We start from the raw sequence: 22,562 nt of genomic DNA, 5'->3' as shown, positions 1-22,562 counted from the left end.
CCTGAATTAAAAGTGTGAAGTTACCAATTGTGTTTTCCACAGTTAAACAGTGGAAGCATTTCTTGAGATAGGAATAGGACACTCTTCTTTATGACAAAGTCCACGAGAAGGGGGGAGGAGTGGTAATGGACCCCACCCTACCCACTGCTATTGTGCCCTTGTACTTTATTATAAATTGTTCCAATCCACTTTGCAACAGCATTGCTGGGGGTCATGCAATGTAACCTGTACACCAGCAGCCTATCCAGAAGCTGTCCCATATTCTCTGCTTAGAGATCCCAGGATAGGTCCTAGCCAGATAAATGTCTAAGCTAATTACAAGCACACAGCTGATCAGCACCAGGCACATAAACTCAACAGTGTCCACTGCACAAAACATCTCTGCAAGACGTTTCTGATTTCTACGGAAAGTAGTATGCAGATGGAACACAAGGAGAAAAGCAGGTAAGTCTGCTTCACGTTTAAAAATGTTTCAATGCATAATTTTATCATCCCAAACTTTTTAAAACAGGGAATATTCAAAAAACCCTTTGAACTGCTAGCAGCCCTCCCATACCGCCTGCTTCTATCATTCACAATACCCCTCCTTTGAGATGTTCAAGGATCTGATATGAACAGGGCTCAATTAAAAAGGAAATCAGATCAACTTTTGCATTGTTTCTATTTGTCTCATTGAATCATTTCTTGAAGAAATAATGACCTGGAACTTTCATGTTTAGTTGATTCTGTTTTGAAAAAGCTTTACTGAACATTTACAACACCTCAGTGTATGAAATCAGGCCCAGTCCTCACAAAAGGCATCCATTTTTTTAGAAAATAAGAAGGATTACAGACCAGAGGAGGCTGACAGCATGGCTGGGTCACTTGTTAACATACTTTCTTGACTCTCCTGGCAAAGAAGTACTTCCTGTTCTTGGCTGAAAATGCACTTGCACGTAGTGACCACTTGTGTAATTTGTTTCTTGTTTCACTGAGCATTCTATAAAGAGCTGAGAGAAGAAGTCTTCTGCAGTAGGTCCACGTTTGGCAATGACTTTGAAGATTCTCAATGCTGTACTTGGATCTTGCCACTTCATAATCTTTGTTGAAGACTAAAAAGGTTTAAGTATTTCAGCCTCTCACAGATAGGAACATTTCTAACCATCAATCAAGCAGAGAAAGACCAACAGAAACGAATGAAGACCAGGTTTTAACTTAGAGAGTGTTTATAAATGTGGGCCATTGTCAAGGAACCGGGAAGTGCAGTGGCACAATGGTTAGTGCTGGGGTTAGTATTTCCTCCCACAGTCCAAAGGCCTACTGGTAGGTTAATTGATTTCTGTAAAATTGACCCTGGTGTTAGTGTGTGTGTCCTGTGATGGACTGGTATCCCATCCAAGGTGTATCCCGCCTTGTGTCAGTTGCTTGCCAGGATAAGCTCTGGCTGCAACTCGTTCTGGATAAAACAATTAGAAAAACCCCACAGCGTGCCAGTCTTCAGGCAGAAGGTTAAGAGAGCTTCAGAAACTGAAAACTGGTTAATTGACGATGGATAATAATTTCAATTATCACTATCATCTTTGGATTATGATCTGCAGGCAGGTGCTGAAAGGTACTGTATGTTGTCTGTTACGAAGCACTGATCAGAAAGTAATTACAGGACTGTACTGTTGCTAGGATTGGGCCTTGTTTACTGTTCAATCAATGAAAACCCTGCTTATGACTTCTGAAAGCTTCATTTAACTAAAGAAATTAGAAGCACGCTTAATAACCCTGATGAAAATTATAAGAGGAAGAGGTGTGTGTCAAGTGGAAGGGGTGTGTGTAGAGCCGGGGGGGATGGTAGCGCACAAGCAATCAACCAGCCTTGTGTCTCTGTGAGCCTCTGAAGCTTTGCGGAAGCCATTAATCAACATGTCAAACCACTTGCACCAAAACCCATCAAACCTTCATCAGCAGGGCCTCACCACGCTTCTCCAAGCATCCGTATCGCTTTGCGCATGGCTGTTCCACCGTTCTGCACCAGACGTTTGCTCGTTTAATTGCCCTTGTTAAGCAGCTCCCCCGCCCCATTTCCACATGGCTAAGATCAAAGGCAGCACAAACATAAAACTTCTTGGTTCAATATCCGGAGCAAAGTGCACAGGTTCCTCAAAATGAGGGCGCCCTTTTTGTGGAACAATGTCTTTTTGGTTTTCTTTTTTTCTTTTATTTCAGAAACACTCATAGAAGGAATGCTTCAACGTCAGATATAATCTACCTTTTTATCATGACTGATTACCTCTAAGCTCAAAGAGTGAACGTTTACTGATATTCTGAGTGTGGTTCACCAAATCATTTGCACCAAAGATTTTATAGCAAATCTCAAATTATTGTGACCCAAAGTAAAAATCTTTCCCAGTCACCTGAGGACCAGGTAATAAGGGTGCACCAATAATTCCTTCACCATAAGCCGTAAGAAGCTAAATCCATCTAAGCATTGCAAATACACTTATACTGACTGTATTAATTAATTCTAGTTACTATTAATGATGTTTTGTTAATGGGCTAACATTTTAGATAATATTTGATATAATGTAGTTTTTAGACTGATCCACAGCTCATTAACTGATTTAATGATACTGACACATACAGGCAATTAATAAAAAGAACATTTTTCTACAGTTTGATAAGAAGAGGGCTTTATTATTATGTGTTTAATTTGCTAGAGATCTGCAATTAGTATTCAGTCTATTTCACAGGAACGGGCAACCTCAATTCTTCTCTTGAGAAGCATTGAGCCACATCATGATCATGCTTTTCCTTCATGAAACTGGATGAAACAGAATAATGGAAAGGTCACCTCTTGTTTGTAACGTTTCTTATGCTCTTTCTTATTCTTATACTTTATTTTCAGGAAAATAATATGGATCTGCAATGAATGCTTTAATTGCATGCTACTGATATAACTCTTGTGTTGGATTATATGTGAGTCTATCTATCCTCAGAAAATCACACAATGTTTAGTAGGAATGGATACAACAATTTTTCATATGGCAGTTCTGCAATTCAAAACTTAATTTGCATCTAATAATGGAAATTTCTGCATTCATTGAAGTCATTTGTACTTTGTCAAATGTCACAAATTGTATTTTGACTGTTATATAATAGCAATTTGAAAAGTCTTGCATCATTTGATGTAAGCTATGAAATATGAATATTAATCAAAACATCTGTAAAAACACACAAAGGCTATACAAGAAAAAAATGCTTGTATTACATTTAATTCATTAAAAGCCATATAATACTGTTTTATAAACTATCAAAATATAAACCTTGAACAAACTATGAAAAAGAGGGATATAAAATTGGCACTTTATTTCAGCAAAAGTCAACTGACAGCAAATTCTCATTTACACTGACAATCTTTTCTGAAGAGGGTTATTTACTGAAGAAATCAGTGATGTACCTTACTAAGGGGTGTAATAGCAGCATCTCACCCAGGATTTGAACCCATAACTTCCAGTCCACAACCTTAACTACCATTGTACACGCCTGCCCTGAACTAGGCCAAGTCCAAACCTTTTATGTAATTGCAAACTTGTAAAACCCGAAGAAGGCTCCACAGTCGAAACATTGCGTTTCTTTTCTTGTCTTTTCAGCATGGAATAAACATTTACTTGTTCCTTAGCAGCCTACACATGCTGACACAGCCACCTCTTTCAACTACTTGTAACACTGCCTTTGTTGTCTGCCTTGCCAGGTGTTTTTTTTATTTTGAACATTATTATTTTTAGATTTTGTCCAGCTTACAACACTGTCTCCTAATGGATGAGCTATTGAAATTTCATAGCCCTGCAATGTACCTTCATATTCTGAGCTGTACGGTCAAAGATGACTGTATGTGGACTCAGCATTTTAGCCATTCTCCATTTCAGTCATATTTGTGCTTCACTGATTGTCAATATCCATCTTATTACAGGTGAAACACAAGGGTAATTGACACCATTCCACATTTTCCTTTCCAAGATTGGAAGCCACAGCAGGAATTTGTGCTCTCTTGACTTTTCTCTGCAGGCACAACGAAGATCTATGTCACATAAATGACTGTCCACAGAACATATCAATTACACTGTGGAGCAGTATTACTGGTGGAATTAAAACAGTGACAACAATCGTTCAGCCAGAACACTGCCAACAAACTGTCTATTTTCTTCCCTGCCTTGTTTAATACAGATATAGTGTCTTGAAAAGTATTTACTCCTTGCCTATGGTATCATATTTTGATGCATTACAAGTAATGTACAGTTTTTTAAAACTGAAATTATGAAACTGAATACGGTTATATGTGAAGGAGGTCAGCACAACTTGCAAAGAAGAGAAATGTACTGTTTGCATATGTATTCAGTTTCGTGCCGCAGAACGTGGTGTAAGCACCTTTGGCAGCAATTATGTATTATGTATATGTAATATGTATGAACTCCTATCTGAGACACAGAACTTTGCAAATGCTTTATGCGGCACTCTAACCAATTTTTTGTACTTCCTGTCTTTTAGGTTTGGAAACATGACCTGATCAGGGCAGTGTCTGGGTAACACGATGCACACTCCACTTCTTAGTGACTAACTTCAATGTACTCAAAAGGACAAGTAACCTGCACCTGATCTGTCCCTCTCAACCACTTTATCCCTGATTTATTCTAAAAGCTCCTTGGTCTTCATGGTTGATTTTGCGACATGACTGTATAAGATGAGGCTTGAAATTCAGTATCTATCTGAGGGTACAGAGACAGAAGCACTTACTGTGAAGTCAAATTAAACTACTTTGATAACACACTACCACAGTCACCATATACATATGTTTGTACTTGTCACTTTTGACACTTGATGATTTGTTGAAGTAGCATTCAAATACTTATAATAATTAATTGCATTTATATATCAGTGTTCAGACAGAAGGACACCAAGCTGCTTCACATAGAGGAGAAGATAATAATAATAATAATAATAATAATAATAATAATAATAATAATTGCTTACACTTATATAGCGCTTTTCTGGACACTCCACTCAAAGCGCTTTACAGGTAATGGGGACTCCCCTCCACCACCACCAATGTGCAGCATCCACCTGGATGATGCGACGGCAGCCATAGTGCGCCAGAACGCTCACCACACATCAGCTATCAGTGGGGAGGAGAGCAGAGTAATGTAGCCAATTCATAGAGGGGGATTATTAGGAGGCCATGATTAGTAAGGGCCAATTGGAAATTTGGCCAGGACACCGGCCAGGAAGATCCACTTCAAACACTACAGAGGTGCAACCCCCTGTTATCCAGCCCCTGGAGAACACATAGTGAAGTGAAATAAGTAAAATTAGTTCATTGTAAAGTGTCATTGGTACAGGTTAGAAATCTGTTTGTACTCACCTTGATTAGACAGCTCAGTTGCATGGTTGGAATCCATTTTCTTTTCATCATAATGTTTACACATCTGAAGCTCTAAAGTATTTTGTTCACTTCCTCACATTTTACTTTACTTAGCTGCCTGTGTTAATAAATATAATAATAAGGATCCCAAAGAGCTGGACATGCATTGGGGTGACGCAATTCATCCACCACTAAAGTGTGGTGCCCACCTGTGCAGAAGCTTTTTTCCACTACACAGCAGCATCAGTGGGGAAGTGAGAAAATTCCTAACTGTAGGGAGAACATTATGCAGCCCCAGAATGGAATTGAGCCAGGACACTGGAGATAATGCCCCTAGTCTAATGGACAGTGCCATGGAATCTTTAATGATCAAGCAGTGTAGATGGTTGCTTTAACATCTTATCCAAAGGACAGCAGCTCCTACAGTGGCACTAATCACTGTACTGGGGTATAATTTTGGAAAATCTGGTTCAGAGGGAAGACATCTACTGGACCATCAACAACACATACAGCAACAATCTGTTTTTTCTCACACATTTCCCATCCCAGCAGTGATCATACCCAGCCTTTCTTGACATCTCTCTATCTCAAGATAAATCATTTTAGTATGGAAGATCTCTGTACACAATCTTTTATTAACCCAACTAGATGCTCATAGTGAGAAGGCATAATTCTACATGTGCTCAGGTATCTACCACTCTTGCATGACACACCAATGATTGCCAATTGATTCTAATCCAACAGTTTTGTGTAACACTTTGTAGACTCCCAGTCATAGTGGGAAACAACCTAGATTCCAAGAAGTCCTCTCTTGAATTCAGAGGTCAGCCTCTCATCTGGGATGAGAGTTTTAACGTCCAAACCAAACAGAAGCTTCGAATTACTTATTGAGTCTTGCTTGTAATGCTGGGTAATGTTGTCTTCTGTTTAAATCTAACACAAAACAAATGGGGATTAAAGTTTACAGTAGCTATCATAAAATTTAAGACAATTTTCTTTTTCCACAGCTTCAACAAAATCATCTGTGTGTGATATAACATTTTATCATGTTCAACAGCAATCAAAAAAAGGCCTTAAGATTTGTTCCTCCTAAGACAAAACTAGCAATTCTTTTTTCACTTTAGCTCACAGTAACTACAAGATGGGTCTCATTGTTTCTGAACAGAGCAGTCTTTGAAACTGTTCCGACAATGTGATTGAAGCATCTGATATCATTTCAACAACATAGGGCCTCCCTGAGTTGAAGTTCAAAGCACAAAATGAAGAAAATACCCCATAGGCCACACAGTGACACCTTGTGGAAATACAAAGAGACAGTTCTGTCAGAGATAGCACAAGAGGCCAAACCTGAACTCACTGAGCCTCACATCCTGTCGCAGATTGACAGTGTTCTTTCGATTTTCACCGGCTATATAAAATAACAGAAAATTATCACCACTATCACGATAAAGAAAACTGTGGAAGAAAGCCTCAAATATCATTCTATAACACATAGATTTCCATTTGCCACTCAATAAATCTTCAAGAAAAAAAGCTTATTTTCTCTAGTCTTGATACAGGCGGGTGGGGGATATATAGACACGAATGAAACAAAAAGAAACATCAACGCCACCATTTTGGATATGATAAATACTTTACATAGACTTTCTCCTTAACCTGGAGTTTCTGATAGGGATCAAGAAATAAAATGTAAAATCTTTATTAGGATATTAAAAAGTACCATCAGGAGTGTGACTAAAAAAACAGTCTCTGTTTTATGTTGATTGTTTACTTTGCTCTGTGCTGTACTGATAAAGTGAGATATTCAGTCAGATTCATATGTTTTGGTACCAATATGACTGTTTATGCTATAAGTAGCAGACATGCATTCCTGTTTTCTTAATATAAAAAAAAGGTGGTTTCAAATTCTTAAAAGGTGAACTTCTTTGAACTTTTAACCATGGAATTAACATCTACTTGCTTTTTTGTAGTCAAATACTGACACAGCTCACCACATTAACCCTCTTGTACTTGCACATGTGGTGTAAATGACCGCAGTGCTCACAATTTACACATTGGAGCTGACTTGAGTCTGAACTGATAAACATATTTCAGGACTAACCAGGTGGCCAAGAATAAAATTCAGAGTTGATCCTGGCAGTGGAAATCTGAGTTCCTATTAATCACAATGTTATCACTCCCCTTAGTACAAAAGAGTCTACAATATTGCATCTGCTTTTAACCTTCAGATTGGCAAGCACACTTGCTTCAGATTGGCATTTAACTTGCTTCAGATTGGCAAGCACACTTTTTTTCTTATCTGGAAATTGTTTCCCTAACTCACAGATTCTCTTCAGTGTTACAGTCCAATTTGTATGTGTTGTTCTCCCAACTCCACATTAGAAAACGTTAAACTCCTTTCCCAGACCTACAAGGGCTCGCTCCCCTGCACCCACCAAGTCCTAGCACCCACTAGGCCCGTACAAACTCAGAGATGGTTGCTAGGAGATTTGGCTCAGCGGCCAGTAGCAGCTATAAACAGCCACATCCTCATAGTACTAAAATAACTTGCTCAGGAACTGGAAGCAGAAAGAGACCCAGTGGCTTAAATAGTATTTTACTTTTTTTGTCTTTTATTTACTGCCCTCTAGCTAAAGTGCCTCCATAAAGAGCATCACTAACACCTTCTACCTGCCCTATGCCTTCCTCCTGGGTTTGCTTGCCTGACCCCTTCAGCTCAGTTCTATTTTAATTACCAGTTCCCTTTCAATAGCTGCCATGACCTGCAATAAAAGGTGTGTAGGCTAACATAATGCCTGAAACTTGAGCCATAGCATTGACTCAGCATCAAAGAAGAAGAAAAAAAAGCAGTGTTACTTCAACTACTTCAAGGCAGAGGGAAGAAACATCTGTTCATCAAACGTCTTAGAGAAAGCTGGAAGCCTGCATATCTCTTAAAAACGGCCTGTTCTCAAAATAAGCTATTGCTGTCTTTACAGTGCTCGCATTGGGCAAGTGTTTGAATGTTTAATAATACTGAAGAAAACTTTAAAGCTGTGAAAATACAGACAGTGTCCAGTGTAGATCTGGTCTCTTTGTTTCATCCCTTACTTATCTCTATGTAAGTCAGATTTAAACATTTTAGCTAATTGAGAAACCTGAAGCACGCAGCTGAAAACTGGCTGCCTGAGAGATAGAGCAGTAATGTTCCAGTAAGTTCACCAATGTTCTTTTGCATTTAATGGGCTTCTAATCATTTTTTGCATGCAGTCCTTATTTCCCAGACCTGGCGAAAAATTACACTGGGAATCTGAAGGTCGCAATTTGCATAATTTGAAAGGCTTTCCAATCTAGTCTTAAAAAAACAATTATAGATCCAAATCATGAATCCTCAGAAGCACATGTTTCGTGAAGCAGACACGTAGAGTTTGAGTCTATAATTACCTCCATTCCCTATATTATGAACAGGTGAATTATCTGTTCAGCAGACACTTTGAAGGTACTTGCAAGGGAAACTTTTATCTTAAAGTATAACTCAAAGACTAGACCAGAAAAACTGTAAGAGATAATCTTTTCTTTGACAAACCTAATAAATTCACTGTGTTAGTTATGAGGGTGGAGATTAAACATTTTAATGTTTAAATTAAACATAATATTGCAGTGGTTTTAACTGCAGACTCCCTGGAATATTAATGTAAGGATAATCATGTTTGGCTAATATAGTAGAAAGCATCAAAAAAGGTTAATGATGCAACACTTCATTTACATTGTTTTTAAAGGACCCGTGATAAAAACAAAAAACAGACTATAGCACGAGAAGAAAGGTTAAGATTGTCTTCTGTTGGTATAACTGCACAAATCGCAGCCAAATAAAATAGCTGACACTCCATCTTGTTTTGATCATGCCTTGGAGACACATGGCACAGCTGAGCTATCTTCCCACAAGCTGTTGTGAGGGAGACATTTACTCAAAGCTACTCCTCTATATGTTTGAGTAGCCACAAGAAGAGCATTAAACTAGCCTCACAGAATAAGACATTCCAGCCAGGTGGAACAAGCCTGCCTATGCAACATGTAGCTTACAGTTCTTTTTGTCTCAGTGCTGGTATTTAATTTAACACTGGCAATATATTCTACTGGAAGTCAAAAGTTGGGATGCAATAAAAAATGTAGATTCTTAGACATAATGTTGTATAACATATCTTTAAATATAAATGCAGATTTTGGGGTGATTTTTATACCATAAACCTGGCACCTCACTCAGAGCTCAATCTGAGCTTCACAGACCAGGTATGACCCAGTTTGAGTCCGGGCTATGCCACAAGATGACCTCAGTGATGAGATTCCACAAACGAGCTATTATCTGAGCTTTACATGTGAAGGTTATCTCAGCCTGTCATGTGGCAACGCCCCTCTGTGACATCTACGTGAATAATGAACAGCAGGTACGGTGTAATCCAGAACAGCAGCAAAGAAATTAGTTGATTGACAATTAGCAATTTCAAATTAGAGGGAGAAAGGAGGAAATTTTAAATAATATTTTCAAACAAATAAGTCATCTTCAGCTCAATGTGTTATTTTAGGAAAGTCGTAGCACACCACTTTGGTCATGCTGCAAATCCAATAATCTTGTTACTTCGAAGAATTACGTCTTTTCTCTTCAAACACAATAAAAAAATTTCAGATACTGCCAGTTTCTTAAATATTACCTTTTTACCACAACGAAAAATCCTGTGCTGAATATGTGCCACATAATTATCCTTAAAATACGTCAGCAAAGGGCCTCCCAAGTAACTTAACAGGTAAAGACTACACTTACACTCTGCACACAGGTTGGGTCAGTGGTCATGGGTTTGAGTCTGGATCATGTTACTGGGATTCCCGATGCTGCAGCACATAACTGACTGAGCACTACCAGTTATACAGTGGGATTAGTCGACAAGGGCACACTTAGCTCTCGTGTACTGTTACAGGCTACCAGTGCAGTCAGGGAGGGGCACCTCTCCACCAATCAGGAACTGTGGATCTAAGGTGGGCAGGTCAGAAGAGTCTGGCTTCACTTCCTCTTTGTCCCCTGTGTGCGGTCACAGGGTCTGTGGCTGTGAGTCGAGACATGAAAAGCACACAAATGGCCAGAAAGCCAGGAAAGCTGCCTTCACCATTACGCATAAGGGCTAATTTTAAGGTATTACTTTTCCTGAGAAAAATATAGTAAACGTTCTGTACCGTAGCCTTATATTGATAGACTTTGTAATATTTTATTCCATATCTTTTACAATATGAAGAGACAACTATAAAAAAATAGAAAGCATGTGTCTTTAAACAACTGTAAATTTCCAAGTACCCAAAGTTTATTAATCAAACAATATTCTATCCTTTCCCATTTACATAGCTTTCCTACAGATGTAAACACATTAATCCTCAATCCAGAAGCTGTAAGAAAGTCTATCAGTGATACAACCCCAAAATTGTTGTATGTAAGCCCTGTGGTTAGCTTATGTTTTTTATGTCTACTGGTTGGTATTATCCATGCTCCCTAAATTTTAAATGTCAAAGGTGTGAAGGTAAAGAAATACATAATCAAAAAATGTGAAACTGAGTTATTTCCAGTTTTTCTGCTTCATGACAATACCATTCAGTGTCATTTCCTCTCAGCTGTTGTGGTAATGTTTTTTCTCCCTCTCTGGTCACATTGGGTACTGTCCAGACAGACATGCAATTAAAAAGAACCACTTAAAATAAATGCAACATGCTACTACGCATATTTTATGCCATCTCAACATTTAAATTAAATAAAAGAACAACCAAAACCACGGGCATCCTATTTGATTTCTAACTGTGATGTACAGAACTCTTTTCACTAGCATTTACTATTAAAATATTATAACAGACATTAAATTAATTTGCAAATTCCTAGTTCTTTCCTGAACAAAAAAAAAACATTGAATTACAGTGTTTTACTTTTGACTGTTCATGCTACAAATAAAGGTTATGTTTAGGATGCAAAAATGTTTTTGTTGACAGCTTACAATTATTGAGTGGATTGGAAAAATGTGTGGAGCATTTTGTAAAACATGGGTTTTAAGGAACACAAAACAGCCCAACTTTTAACAGCCTCCATAGACTACAAAAATGAGAACCCCACCTTAAGCACAAACCTTTATACAGTATAACATTCCTTAACTCTCTTTTTACTGCTAATCATATATTCACTCAGTCACAATCTTTACTGCATTTTAACATTTTACTTATTCACTGTTTGAATATTTAATATACTCACATTAACATTTAATATGTATAAATGACACACAAATGTTTAAAAATATATACTATCTTCTTTGCATCCACTGTTGAAAGTAGGATGGGTAAAGAATTACTGCATGGGATCCCGAATTGTAAGAACAGCTTTAAATACACTTCAAGTAAAACAGTGTTCATAAAAAACATGTATCTCAAAGAAGGACAATAAATCTTGTCTCTCAGACCCTGTGCACACTATTTCTAGTGCTCAAGGTCACACAACTTCAGTGGCTGTGCATCTCTAAATGACAAATGGCTTGCCTGCATCCTAGAGCTGAGAACAATGCAGTCTTAGCACAAGGTGCAATACCAGCATTCACGTACAATAGCAAATTCTGTTTCTTTAAGCTCTGATTATATGAGGCACCAGTACTAGGGACCATACATTTTCACAGGGCCATGAATCATTCAGTTATCAGCCAGCATTGTTTTTAAATGAATACATAAATGGGAAACAGTTTACTTTTCTGTGCTGTTCAAATCACAACACCACAAGGCATTACAGTGCACAATTATTTGGATTAGCAAAGAAAAGATGAAGCATATTGCACAACGGGATAACAGGGATCTTAGCTTAACCATCCCAAAGAAAGAAGACATGGCACCAAATTACGGTCAAGAACAGTTTTAATGAATTTGGGCAGACAAAACTGAATGATAATGGAGATAAATTGAAATTAAAGAGGAGGCTGGGTTGCTATACATTGCATACTGTGGATAGATGCTTGGCTGAACATTTCCTAATACAGCCACTACCACCGACACCACAGTAACCCCAGCTACCACATAACGCATGGTTTTGCATTCTCCACTCCGCAAAGAAGAGTGCCCCCTACTGGTCCACTGGTCCACCTCGTTCAGTAACACCATAATTTTTGTTCATTTTTAATTCACTGGGCATTGAACAAGCCTAGCCCTGCTCTGCTTCCGAGATTTGTCAGGATATGCCACCTCCTGAAATATATGCATTTTCAGAGATGTTAAAAGAAAGTGGCTGTGCTTATTAAAAACTGACACATCGTTTCAGGCAAGGCAATAACTGAAATTGTGCAGGAAACAACAGAATTTTTAAAAACGATGCTTTTGAAAAAATACTTAAGCTATAGTAGGACATACACCATTTTGAAAGTGAATTTTCTAAGAATCTTTTCTGACCACTGCAATTAATCTCATCACTTTGCCTGTCACCAGTCTTGCAATCAGTCCATCAAATTGACAGGTGGAGATATTTCCACCTTAAACTGCATACTACTACTTACCATCTCATTATCTCCTTCGTAAACTACATCACGTATTATTTTAAAGACCCGTGCGTTTTACTTATTCATTTATTTATAATAATAACCTATGAAAGTAAACGTGTATTCAAAGTACAGCACAATGAATATCGTGGTAACAAAAATCCGTTTTAAAAAATAAAGAAATCTTTACGAACATAAATAAAGAAGGAAGCAATCAAGCGTCGATTCTCTGTGGCTTTAACCCACATCTGATCCGCCGGCCTTCTCAGACATTTTCACAGCCCAGTCACTACAACACGCGACGCCCGTGCGTTGGTTGCCAGATTAATAAGGTTAAACAAGCGAGGAAAGCAAACGCAAGGCAGAGTTTGTGAGGCAGAACAATGGGGAATGCACTGACTACCCTACAATGGCATTCCAGCAGTGCAGTCAGTTCGCTTCCTCTAACGCCGCTTTGTCCTTTTTTTATCACAGCAAAGTCCTCTAACAGATTTCGTGGTCAGACTTCGCTAAAACAGTTCTCCGGGAAGCGCGCTCTGAATGATCTCATTTGTTACCAATTAACTTCACGCCCTGGGCTACGTTTGTCAGCAAGGCACGATTCCTGGCAATATACCGAAAATGGCAAATCCTGATAATCTCCAATACACTGAAAAAAATCTTTTTCTTCCCACTGTGAAAATGATACCCTCGACGCACGCAGTCTGTACAAATACAGCATTAGTTAAGACACGTTTAATATAAATCATTATTCTATAATGTTAAATCTTGACAGCGGGCGTGAAGTACAATTCTTCTTATTATTAAACAGTCACAGAATCCCACATTAAAGTCTGTCAAAACAACATTAGCCATCCAGGCATATTTGCCTTTTATATTATATAAGTAACATTTTCCAGTGGAGATATATGAGAGAAATAGATAAGTTGCTAAAGTTATTTAACAAAGAATAAAAAACTAGCAGCTAACACATGAAATTAATGTTAAAATTTAATTCGACAGATTCCGAATAGTGTTTTCTGAATGTATCGCATAAAGCAGCATTTTAAGATTTTGGGGGGTATTTATATGAGCCATAATATTTCGCATGGAATAAATTAATTTAAAATATATTAATTTCTAATTACGGATTATTGAACTGTAGCGTTAAAAGGCCCTCTGAAAGCAAGGCACGTGAGATTCATTTAAATGATAATCCTATTTTTGCTGGTATGCAATGCAGAGTTTTGAACATAAAGTATTTCAGATTTCAAATCTGAAAATTCAAACATTTCATACACTTAAAATCACTATAAAGCTTTCGAGCATGGATATGTTGAATAGTTATGGATGAATCTTAATAACAATATAAATCAGCACGCTTTATAAAAAAACTTCGAATCGCAGATTTTAAGCAGCAATTTTCTATCCTGGTGCTAGTGTCTCAGCGGACAAATGGCACCTGTAATTTAAACGGCTATTTGTAAACACTGTGTTAGTAAGACACCATAAATGTTATATAAACCGTATTTACTATTGATCGAACCGAAGGAATTATGTAGTGAAATCCAACGCGATTTGCGCGGCCGTCGTAATTATTTACACGTATAGTCTGTTTTTCAACAGCCTCTCGCTCCCAATACTTGAGAGTGGTTTGATCTAGCTCTGGAAATATGACAGCCTGACAGCACCTGGGCGATTTGCTCTTTCCAATATCAATAAATCTCTGCTCCTCACTGACGGCGAGTGATGCGGTTGGTTTTCTGTACAGAGTGCGATAAATGTGTAATAACCGCAAAATTTTGGAAAACCTCTACGCAGCATATATGTAAATTGCAACGAAATCACATGGGCGCGTAATCTAAGAGTTCACAAAATCCTTTAGATACGGCAAATCCAACTTGAAAATATAAAGGTGCTGGAGAGTTGGATATTATACAGCAAAACCGGTGATGGTCCTTTAAAGTCTTACACCCACTAGGGCAAAAATTGAAAAAAAAAAACTCCTGTTGAGATTTCAAGGACAGCTGACAGACTTTTCATGGAACAAAATACCGATGTCTGTCAATGAAAAGTGTGAGAAAGGAGTTAATACAGTTTAAATCTAATACAAAAAATGCAGTCCATTCATTATAATGACCTTATATTCCAAAATGTGGGGGGAAAAGATTCCAATTTACAATAAAAAGTTGTGCAATTTATTTCAATGTTGCTTACCTTGCTCGAAAAGGGTCCCGGGATGAGTAATTTCAGCGCCTGTCTTTTTAGCTCCACCAGCCTGGCGTTACAGTTCTCACACCAGATTCCGCGATCCGAGCCGGGAGAGCTCCCGCTGCCGGATCCTGGAGATCCAGTCCCGAAGCCGGGAGATCCGCCAAGTGATCCAGGTGAGCCTGTCCCGATTCCCGGAGACGTTGGGCCGGGGGAGCCGGAGAAGGATCCCGGGGAAGAAGTGCCGGATCCCGGAGACGGGGTTCCGGAGGAACCGGGGACAGACCCAGCTCCCTCGGGGGTGGGGCGGCTGCCGGTCCGGGACTCCTCGTAGGCTTTTCTGTACCAGGTCTCCGGAGAAAAGGACGCGGATTTTGTCGGGGAGCAAGCATCTGTCATCTGTAAAGAATACAGCACATATTACTTTAAAGACCAAGAAAATACAAAAAAAATCGCTTATTCAGTACGACTATCTACTAATTTCAGCAGCCCACTACAAACTAAAAATGAGTCAATATGAAAATGGAACACAACACATCCAGAAACAAATTCGGTTTGAGTGGTAAACACGATGAATGTACACAATAAACACTATGCAACCAAAAATGCACCACGTGTGTGGCTTACAATTTTAGAACCTAATTGCAAACGAAACGGGATTTTTCACTTTCAGAACATTTAAAATAAGACTGCTCTTAAAGTGGAGCTTATAAACGGTGGCTCACGGTGTTCGTAATACGTGCTCATCAATTAGAATAAAAGGTATGCCGAATGTACCTGTTTCGTAATGTAAATTCTTCTTTTGGAATTCCTATACAATTCCTATGGAGTACATATATGCGTGCAAATGGGATAGATGCTGCTTTCTAATTACATGCTCGGCTTAACATTCAGAAACGAATTATTATGCACATTAGAGTGTCAAACATACCCCATATTTGCGGTTTCTGGTTGCCACAGAAGACGACCTGTCTTTATTTCCAGCTACAGATGTCATGTTGAAGGTTAGAGGTGTTTTTATTTCTTTCCCTTTAACATCCAGTTAATAGATATCAGTGAACCTCGAATCCTCCGTTCAGCGCAGAATCATGAAGAAATGCGGTGAAAAATCTGTATCCAACAACACTCCCCAATAAAAAAACAGCAAAGTTAAATTCCACCTCCAACAAATGAGAGAGTTCACAGCATTTCCATTGCTATATCAGATCCCTTTATTTGTCGCCTCCGTTGACTTTGAATTCCAGACGTGCATCAGTGACCCACATCGTAGAATGAAAAGATCCCTGCCCAAATTAAATCCCCATTCGCCAAACACTGAAGGTGTGCTGCGACAGAGCGCTGTTGCGGGCAGCCAGTCTGCGGCGCAAACTCTTCCAGCTGGCAGCGTCCCCTGCGCTCTGTAACTTGTTACTTTCAGGAGGCTTTGCAAGTCTCTTGCAAGAACCCCTAAAACTGCAGGAACTGCCCGTGGGCGGGACCCGCCATTCCGTGTCAGCCAGTAGAAGTCTTCATATTCAATGAGTGACACACCGGAGTCAAATTCTCCCTATATAAACCTCTGGGCGCTTCTCGATTTTGCGAACGTTGTAGCTGAGGGTTGAGATTTACATGTAAAACCAGAGCAGAGGGGCTTTGTACTTCAATTTTCTGCTTCGTGGTGATATGTTCATTTTTGAGAGTTGACAGAATGAAATGAAATGAGAACGATTAACGAAGATGGTAGAATGGTAGAAAATCCCTTTATGTGATCGCCCCGCTAGCGTGTCAAATAAATGATATAGTACGTCTTTATATGAACACGAAAAAGAAAAAAAAACTCAAATCATACAGGAAACAAATATTTGTACGCCAGTTATAGCTTTGTCTTGTTTACAGCACTTACTATGGCCTTGTATAAGGTTAACCACGGTGTTCAACATTATTTTGAATTTACTGACATACAGCATCGTTTGCAACGCTGAAGTTCAGTTAGTTGTCACGATAAACCATTAGCTAGTATGAAAGTAAATGTTAAGGAATGCTAGTTAAGTAAAACAAAGAATATCACAGTTATTTTATTACACCAGTCTATAAAACGATTATAATTAGTATTCTGGTGTATATTAATTGGTTGAAGCAAACAATTTGGTAAAAATGATCTATTTTTGAGAATAAATCGTAAATTTACCGTGAAATCCGAATATTCGTTACACTGCAATACTGAAACCCAAAGAGACACTAGAATTAGATTATCGAAAACATTGCAATGTCTCATTAAGCACTGGTACAACAGTGGAAAAGATACCTTTTAAGAAAACTTCTATAAAAATCATACTGCCACAGTAAATGTCTCTTTTTTCTCTTGCGCAGTGGAGCAGCTCCCCCTGCTGTTAAACAGTGGAATCTGCACATCAGGAGTGTCTGCCGAAATGACTGCATTACTGTCCCCAACCGCAGCAGGTGCTTTGAACATTATCAGATTTGTTTGATTTCATCCTCTTTCCATGACATCCTCTCACAAATGACTTGTACAGTATGTCCATGGTGTTCTAGCTTTGTTGTACAATCAATAAATTTCCAGCCTAAAAATACACATTTTTTGAAGGCTCCTCTTCCAAAACAGCAGCCATATTGGAGAAATATCTATAGGGAACACATTTCTGCTCCCAGCAGCCCATTCAATACCCCAGTCTGAAGCAGGCAAGGAATGTTTTAAGAAAACATAAAAAGGAGAGAAAATGGAAGATTTTTCATAATGAAATCTTCATTTTCTTGCTTCAGGTAGGTTTCCTAGCTCAACCAAGTTGGTCTATTCAGACAACCTCATACTTTCACTGCTGTTCTTACATCCAAAGCCACAACCTGCGTTCTATTGCACATCTAGAAATTTCATGTCATTTCATGACTTCAGGTGCTGCAAAGTGCTGAAGTCCTCCGCACCGAGCTCTCTATGATCTGGGCATTGAAGAAACACTGAATCTGACTTTTCATTTTCATTGGTTAAGTGAACCTTAATGACTAAGCACTCTCCTATTCTGCAAAACCACTGCACCCTACAAAACTATTTATTACGGGTGCGTGGGTGCTACAGGTGAATAGATTTAGAGTAAAAACCTGTAAAAACCTGTATGAAACAGCTTTTAGAAATGTAATTATAATGTTTAGCCTTTTCCAGTTACTGTATGTGGGATCTTTAATTTCATTCTCTAAGTTTTGTATATACCCCTGAGCTAAAGAGTGTTGAAGCTGTGTATTCGTCTAGAAAAGCTACTTTTCACTACCAGCAGTCAGGAAGGGGGATGCAAGACGGAGCGTGAGTCTGAGAATGTGCAGGAGAGCTTTTTGTGTTCACATCCCCCCAATTAATAACCCGAAGAACTGACGAAAGGACATTAGATTTACTGTCAAAAACAAAATAGTTGACCTTCCTGTGTGAACTATGCAAATAAGGAAATCTGCGGTGTTATCATGGTTTATAATATACACCCATATATTTTCTATCCACTTCCTATACAGTGTTGCAGGGGAAGTGGAGCTTATCCCAGCAAACAACTGTAACGAACAGTTCTTTCCGGACCCTATGTGGACGACACGATCCAGGGAAAAGTGAAGAAACACGGGAGGAAAAGTCATGCAGGAAACAGGGATGAAAACAGGAGGCGTGTCCTTCGTGCGCTGGTGTTCGGGGGAGGTGTGGCCGAGGCAAATAATCCAGGAGAAAATCCAAGGGGGAGGACTTTATTGGTACCAGGCGCTTCGAGGTCCCAGGCTCGCACGATATGGGAATCATTGCAGAGCTGCGTTTTTAAGGAGAACTGAAAGGGCGTTGGAACAGGGAACAGGTGCGGGCGACGAGTGACAGCAACGGGCACAAGGGAGGATACGCCCTGGACAGGACACCAGTCCATCGCAGGGAAGACACACAGACGCAAACACAAACATGCACACCTAAGAAAATAGCACACCTGAGAAAACTGGCCTTGGGTGTGCTTGAGATAAAAGGTAAAATATAATTATCATCCAAACTCGATCCAGGCTATACTGTAGCCATTTTATTTTCCAAAAGCAAATAATTCACCAAAATCCTTAGAAAAGCCATTTCTGGGGCTCCAAAAATGGCTTATTCAGAGTGCAGATGGCCCCTACAGTCCAGGTATAAGTGCACTGATCCACCATCACAGGATTGCGTAGGCTTCAGTATGGTGGTTATGGTTGCATGCAAAGCCAGTAACTTCTGCTTTCTGCTTTTCATACAAGCATAACCACTGGAACACTGCGAGCTTGTGCAAATGTTAGTGAGATATTCATTACTCCTCCAGTATAGTGAGTGGCAATATATAGTGAAATGAAGCAAGTATGTCAAAGCAGTGCAACTCAGCTCACAGGCTCCAGCAGCGATCCAACTTTATAAATGACAGGGGATTCAACTTTAAAGATTGCCAACATAATGTAATCGTTGACCATGTTTAATAGAAAAAGAGCAGTTTCCATTATCTGATATGAACATCCGCATTTATCGCTTGTCTCCTATCCTATTGCTTGTGTTCCATGTAATTCACTGTTGTTGGTTCTGCTTAGATTGGCACTGTAACTATTCCTGCAACAACCATTCCTGCAGATGCTTAACTTGGCTGACTGAGAATAAATACTGCTGTACGTGTTCACAGTGGACATAGTTCATAGTCCAAATAAGTTAGTGTCAAATGTATGCGGTTTTTCCCACTAATCAAAAAACAGTGTGATGCTTACAGTACAGTATATACAGAACTATGGTCTAGTGTATCCATAATATACACTCCTGACATTAGTGTTAGCTGATCTAAAAAAAGACAAATGTGTCCCCAGATATCTGTGTCACTTCTATTTTGTGATGGGTGCTCTGTCATAGTTGTATAATCCTTATGTTAAGGATGCTCGTGCCACCCGTGCCTAAGCCTGTAAATTTTCACTAACATCTCCAAAGTATGATGTTCAGGTAAATACTCTGGGAAAGCAGCTTCTGATAAAAGAGCAGTGCAAGGAAGACTGTAGGGAAGCCAGGTTAACAGCCACCCCGTGTTCGATTCCAGCCCAGTGTATTGTCTAGGTTTTTGTGAGGGTTACTGTTCCTGTTTCTTCCCACCATCCAAGGACACACTGTGTATGTTAATCGGAGTCTCTAAATTGCCACTGGGACTCACTAAGGATAAAACAGACTAAAAAGGGATACCGTATGTGGAGTAAGTAGAACCTGGAGTTTGGTTGATTGATGAGAATCCTATTAACAGCTGCATTCCAGTACACAGCTTAAAGATGGAATGCAGTATAATACATTGAATCTGAAATTAAAAAACCTCCATAATTACAGCAGAGAGTAAGGGGGTTAATTTGTGGTAAATGCTCAATGAATGATAATTCATCATCGCCGGAAGGCAAAATAATTATCTTTTAAAGATATCACCAGGGTAATCAAGTGCTGTTAATAGGATAAAATAGTCCTGTAGCATTACCAACATTCCAAAAGTCAGCACTAACTGCTGAAGAAGATGTTCACCGTTTACTGACTTTTTTCAAGAGAACTGAATCATAAATCATTGTGTTTTCAGTTTTGGTTTTCCCTGACCCTTGTGCATGACTTATTTGAGATTCTGAGACAAACCGAGCAACCAGCTGATACACATTTGTGTTACGAACTGCATTACTTTTTCATACGGTGCCTAGTTGCAATGCAACTGTTTAGTTTTCTTCTTCCAAGCAAGAAGAGTGGCTGGTGCATTCATGTTCCTGTCCTTTTTCATATACAGTAAAGCCTCCCCTGTTACCCGATTTGATAAAGTCAGTCACATGTTACCCGTGTATCTAATGGAAAATATTAGTCATGGTGGCAACAATAAAAGTCTTTTAAAGAACCACAAAACAAAGACATTTTTTACTTCAGCTTATCAATGAAGATACTGTGCATTTAATTTCAGCTGGTTACTGGTTAATTTACCATATTCAGATATTCAGGTGCTGACCAGGCTCAAACTAACACTTTCTCAAGAAGTGAAACTCAATCAGTTGCTCTTATTAGGCTATAAAAGACATAAGGAACAGGTAACGGTTTATTCCATGCTGAGAAGAAAAGAAAGGAAACACAAAGTTTCGGCTGTGAAGCCTTTTTCAGGTGTGAGCACTTCTTCAGGTATATGCACTTTCCTGGACTAGTTGAAGTGGTAACTTTCAAATGCATGCGTTTAAACGGAAGTGGAAAGCAGATTTCTATATATGATATATTTTAGGTCACATTTCTGCCGTTATACCTGTGGTTCAAATGGGGTTTATTGTTGATAGAAACATTGGATTACAAATTGTTACTCATTATTATTACCCACTTCTGAATTTAGTGAAAAACTGTAAAAATACTCAAAGGTGTAATGGACAACAACAATATTACAAAATTAATCTTGCCATTCATCAAAAAATAAAACGCCAAAAAAAGTTTTTTGTGTTTTTTAAGATCCTTCCCTATATCTCCATGTCTTTACAACAAACAGATAAATATTAATCTAGTACAAGTGGAATTTAATTACAGTTGCAGTGGGGATCATACTTTACAATGTCTTTACGGACTATACTGTGTGTTTATTACTAATACCTAACCCTGTGAGAAAAGCAGAGACTCAAGCTCGTTCGCAGACTTCAAATTAAATTGTAGCTATTAAAACCCAATTTCATCCTCCCTAGAAAACGGCTGGGCAAGGCAGGCAAGAAGCAACTCAATTTAATCTTCCCAAGATAATCACATTTCAGCAGGCTCCTTTAATACAGACTGGTGTCTGCTAAGCTTTAGTCATGATGCTTGTGTAATTGTTTGGAGTACATTACGGGAAAACAGAAAGCCCCGCGTCATTTCACCATGTTTTAAATTTGGAACCATCAATTATTTTTATTGTATGGCCACCAAACGTAGAATAACCAATCGTACCTTTCACTCTGCAACACAATACGCATTTCCCAAATGATTAGTGCCTTTTTAAATGAATCATTTCAGTGAGTAAAACAAATTTTTCATTAGTGTCTGTACTCTTGAGTATTCAGTCATTTAATTCACCGAGTTATACTGCAGAGACAAAACAAGCGTTGATGTTAATCAATATGGGATATAATTCATGTTCTCGGAGCACTCAGATGACAAGGGAATGAACAGGGAGAAATTGTTGTCAAATACGACACAGAAACCATTAGGCAGGTTGCACTGTCACTCTGCTCAAACACACATCCAGTAGCACTGTTTTGAATGAATTGTAGAATGAATTGTGGTGGTTATCTAAGATGGTCTTATTGATTGAACTTTCAAAAGTGAATGAACAATAGAAGAAGAAATAACTCATTCCACTTATTACTAAATGAATACATGTTTTTGTATTTTTTAAGTTTCTTTAATCAATATCCAATATTTCTGTATATTTATAATAAGTAGTCTGAAATCCTAGTGGCACAAATCAGGTTTTCAATTGCAGTTCTTT

The 22,562-nt window shown here is 38.7% G+C and overlaps 1 protein-coding gene across 2 annotated transcripts in view; it reads right to left on the bottom strand.

Moving 5' to 3' along the window:
* The window catches only part of kif26ba (kinesin family member 26Ba), a 185,162-nt gene extending 168,650 nt beyond the window's left edge, over window positions 1–16,512 (bottom strand). For both annotated transcript variants that reach the window (XM_015351854.2, XM_006626041.3), the window contains exons 1-2: window positions 16,028–16,512; window positions 15,103–15,495 (exon numbers count right to left, since the gene is read on the bottom strand). In XM_015351854.2, coding sequence (XP_015207340.1) covers window positions 15,103–15,495; window positions 16,028–16,093 — 459 coding nt within the window. In that variant the 5' untranslated portion in view covers window positions 16,094–16,512. The remainder of the gene's footprint in view (window positions 1–15,102; window positions 15,496–16,027) is intronic.
* Between the last annotated feature and the right edge of the window lie 6,050 nt (window positions 16,513–22,562).

Source organism: Lepisosteus oculatus, chromosome 2 (genome assembly GCF_040954835.1).
Source record: "Lepisosteus oculatus isolate fLepOcu1 chromosome 2, fLepOcu1.hap2, whole genome shotgun sequence".
Classification (NCBI taxonomy): Eukaryota; Metazoa; Chordata; class Actinopteri; order Semionotiformes; family Lepisosteidae; genus Lepisosteus; species Lepisosteus oculatus.
This window is presented reverse-complemented; position numbering and strand designations above follow the sequence as displayed.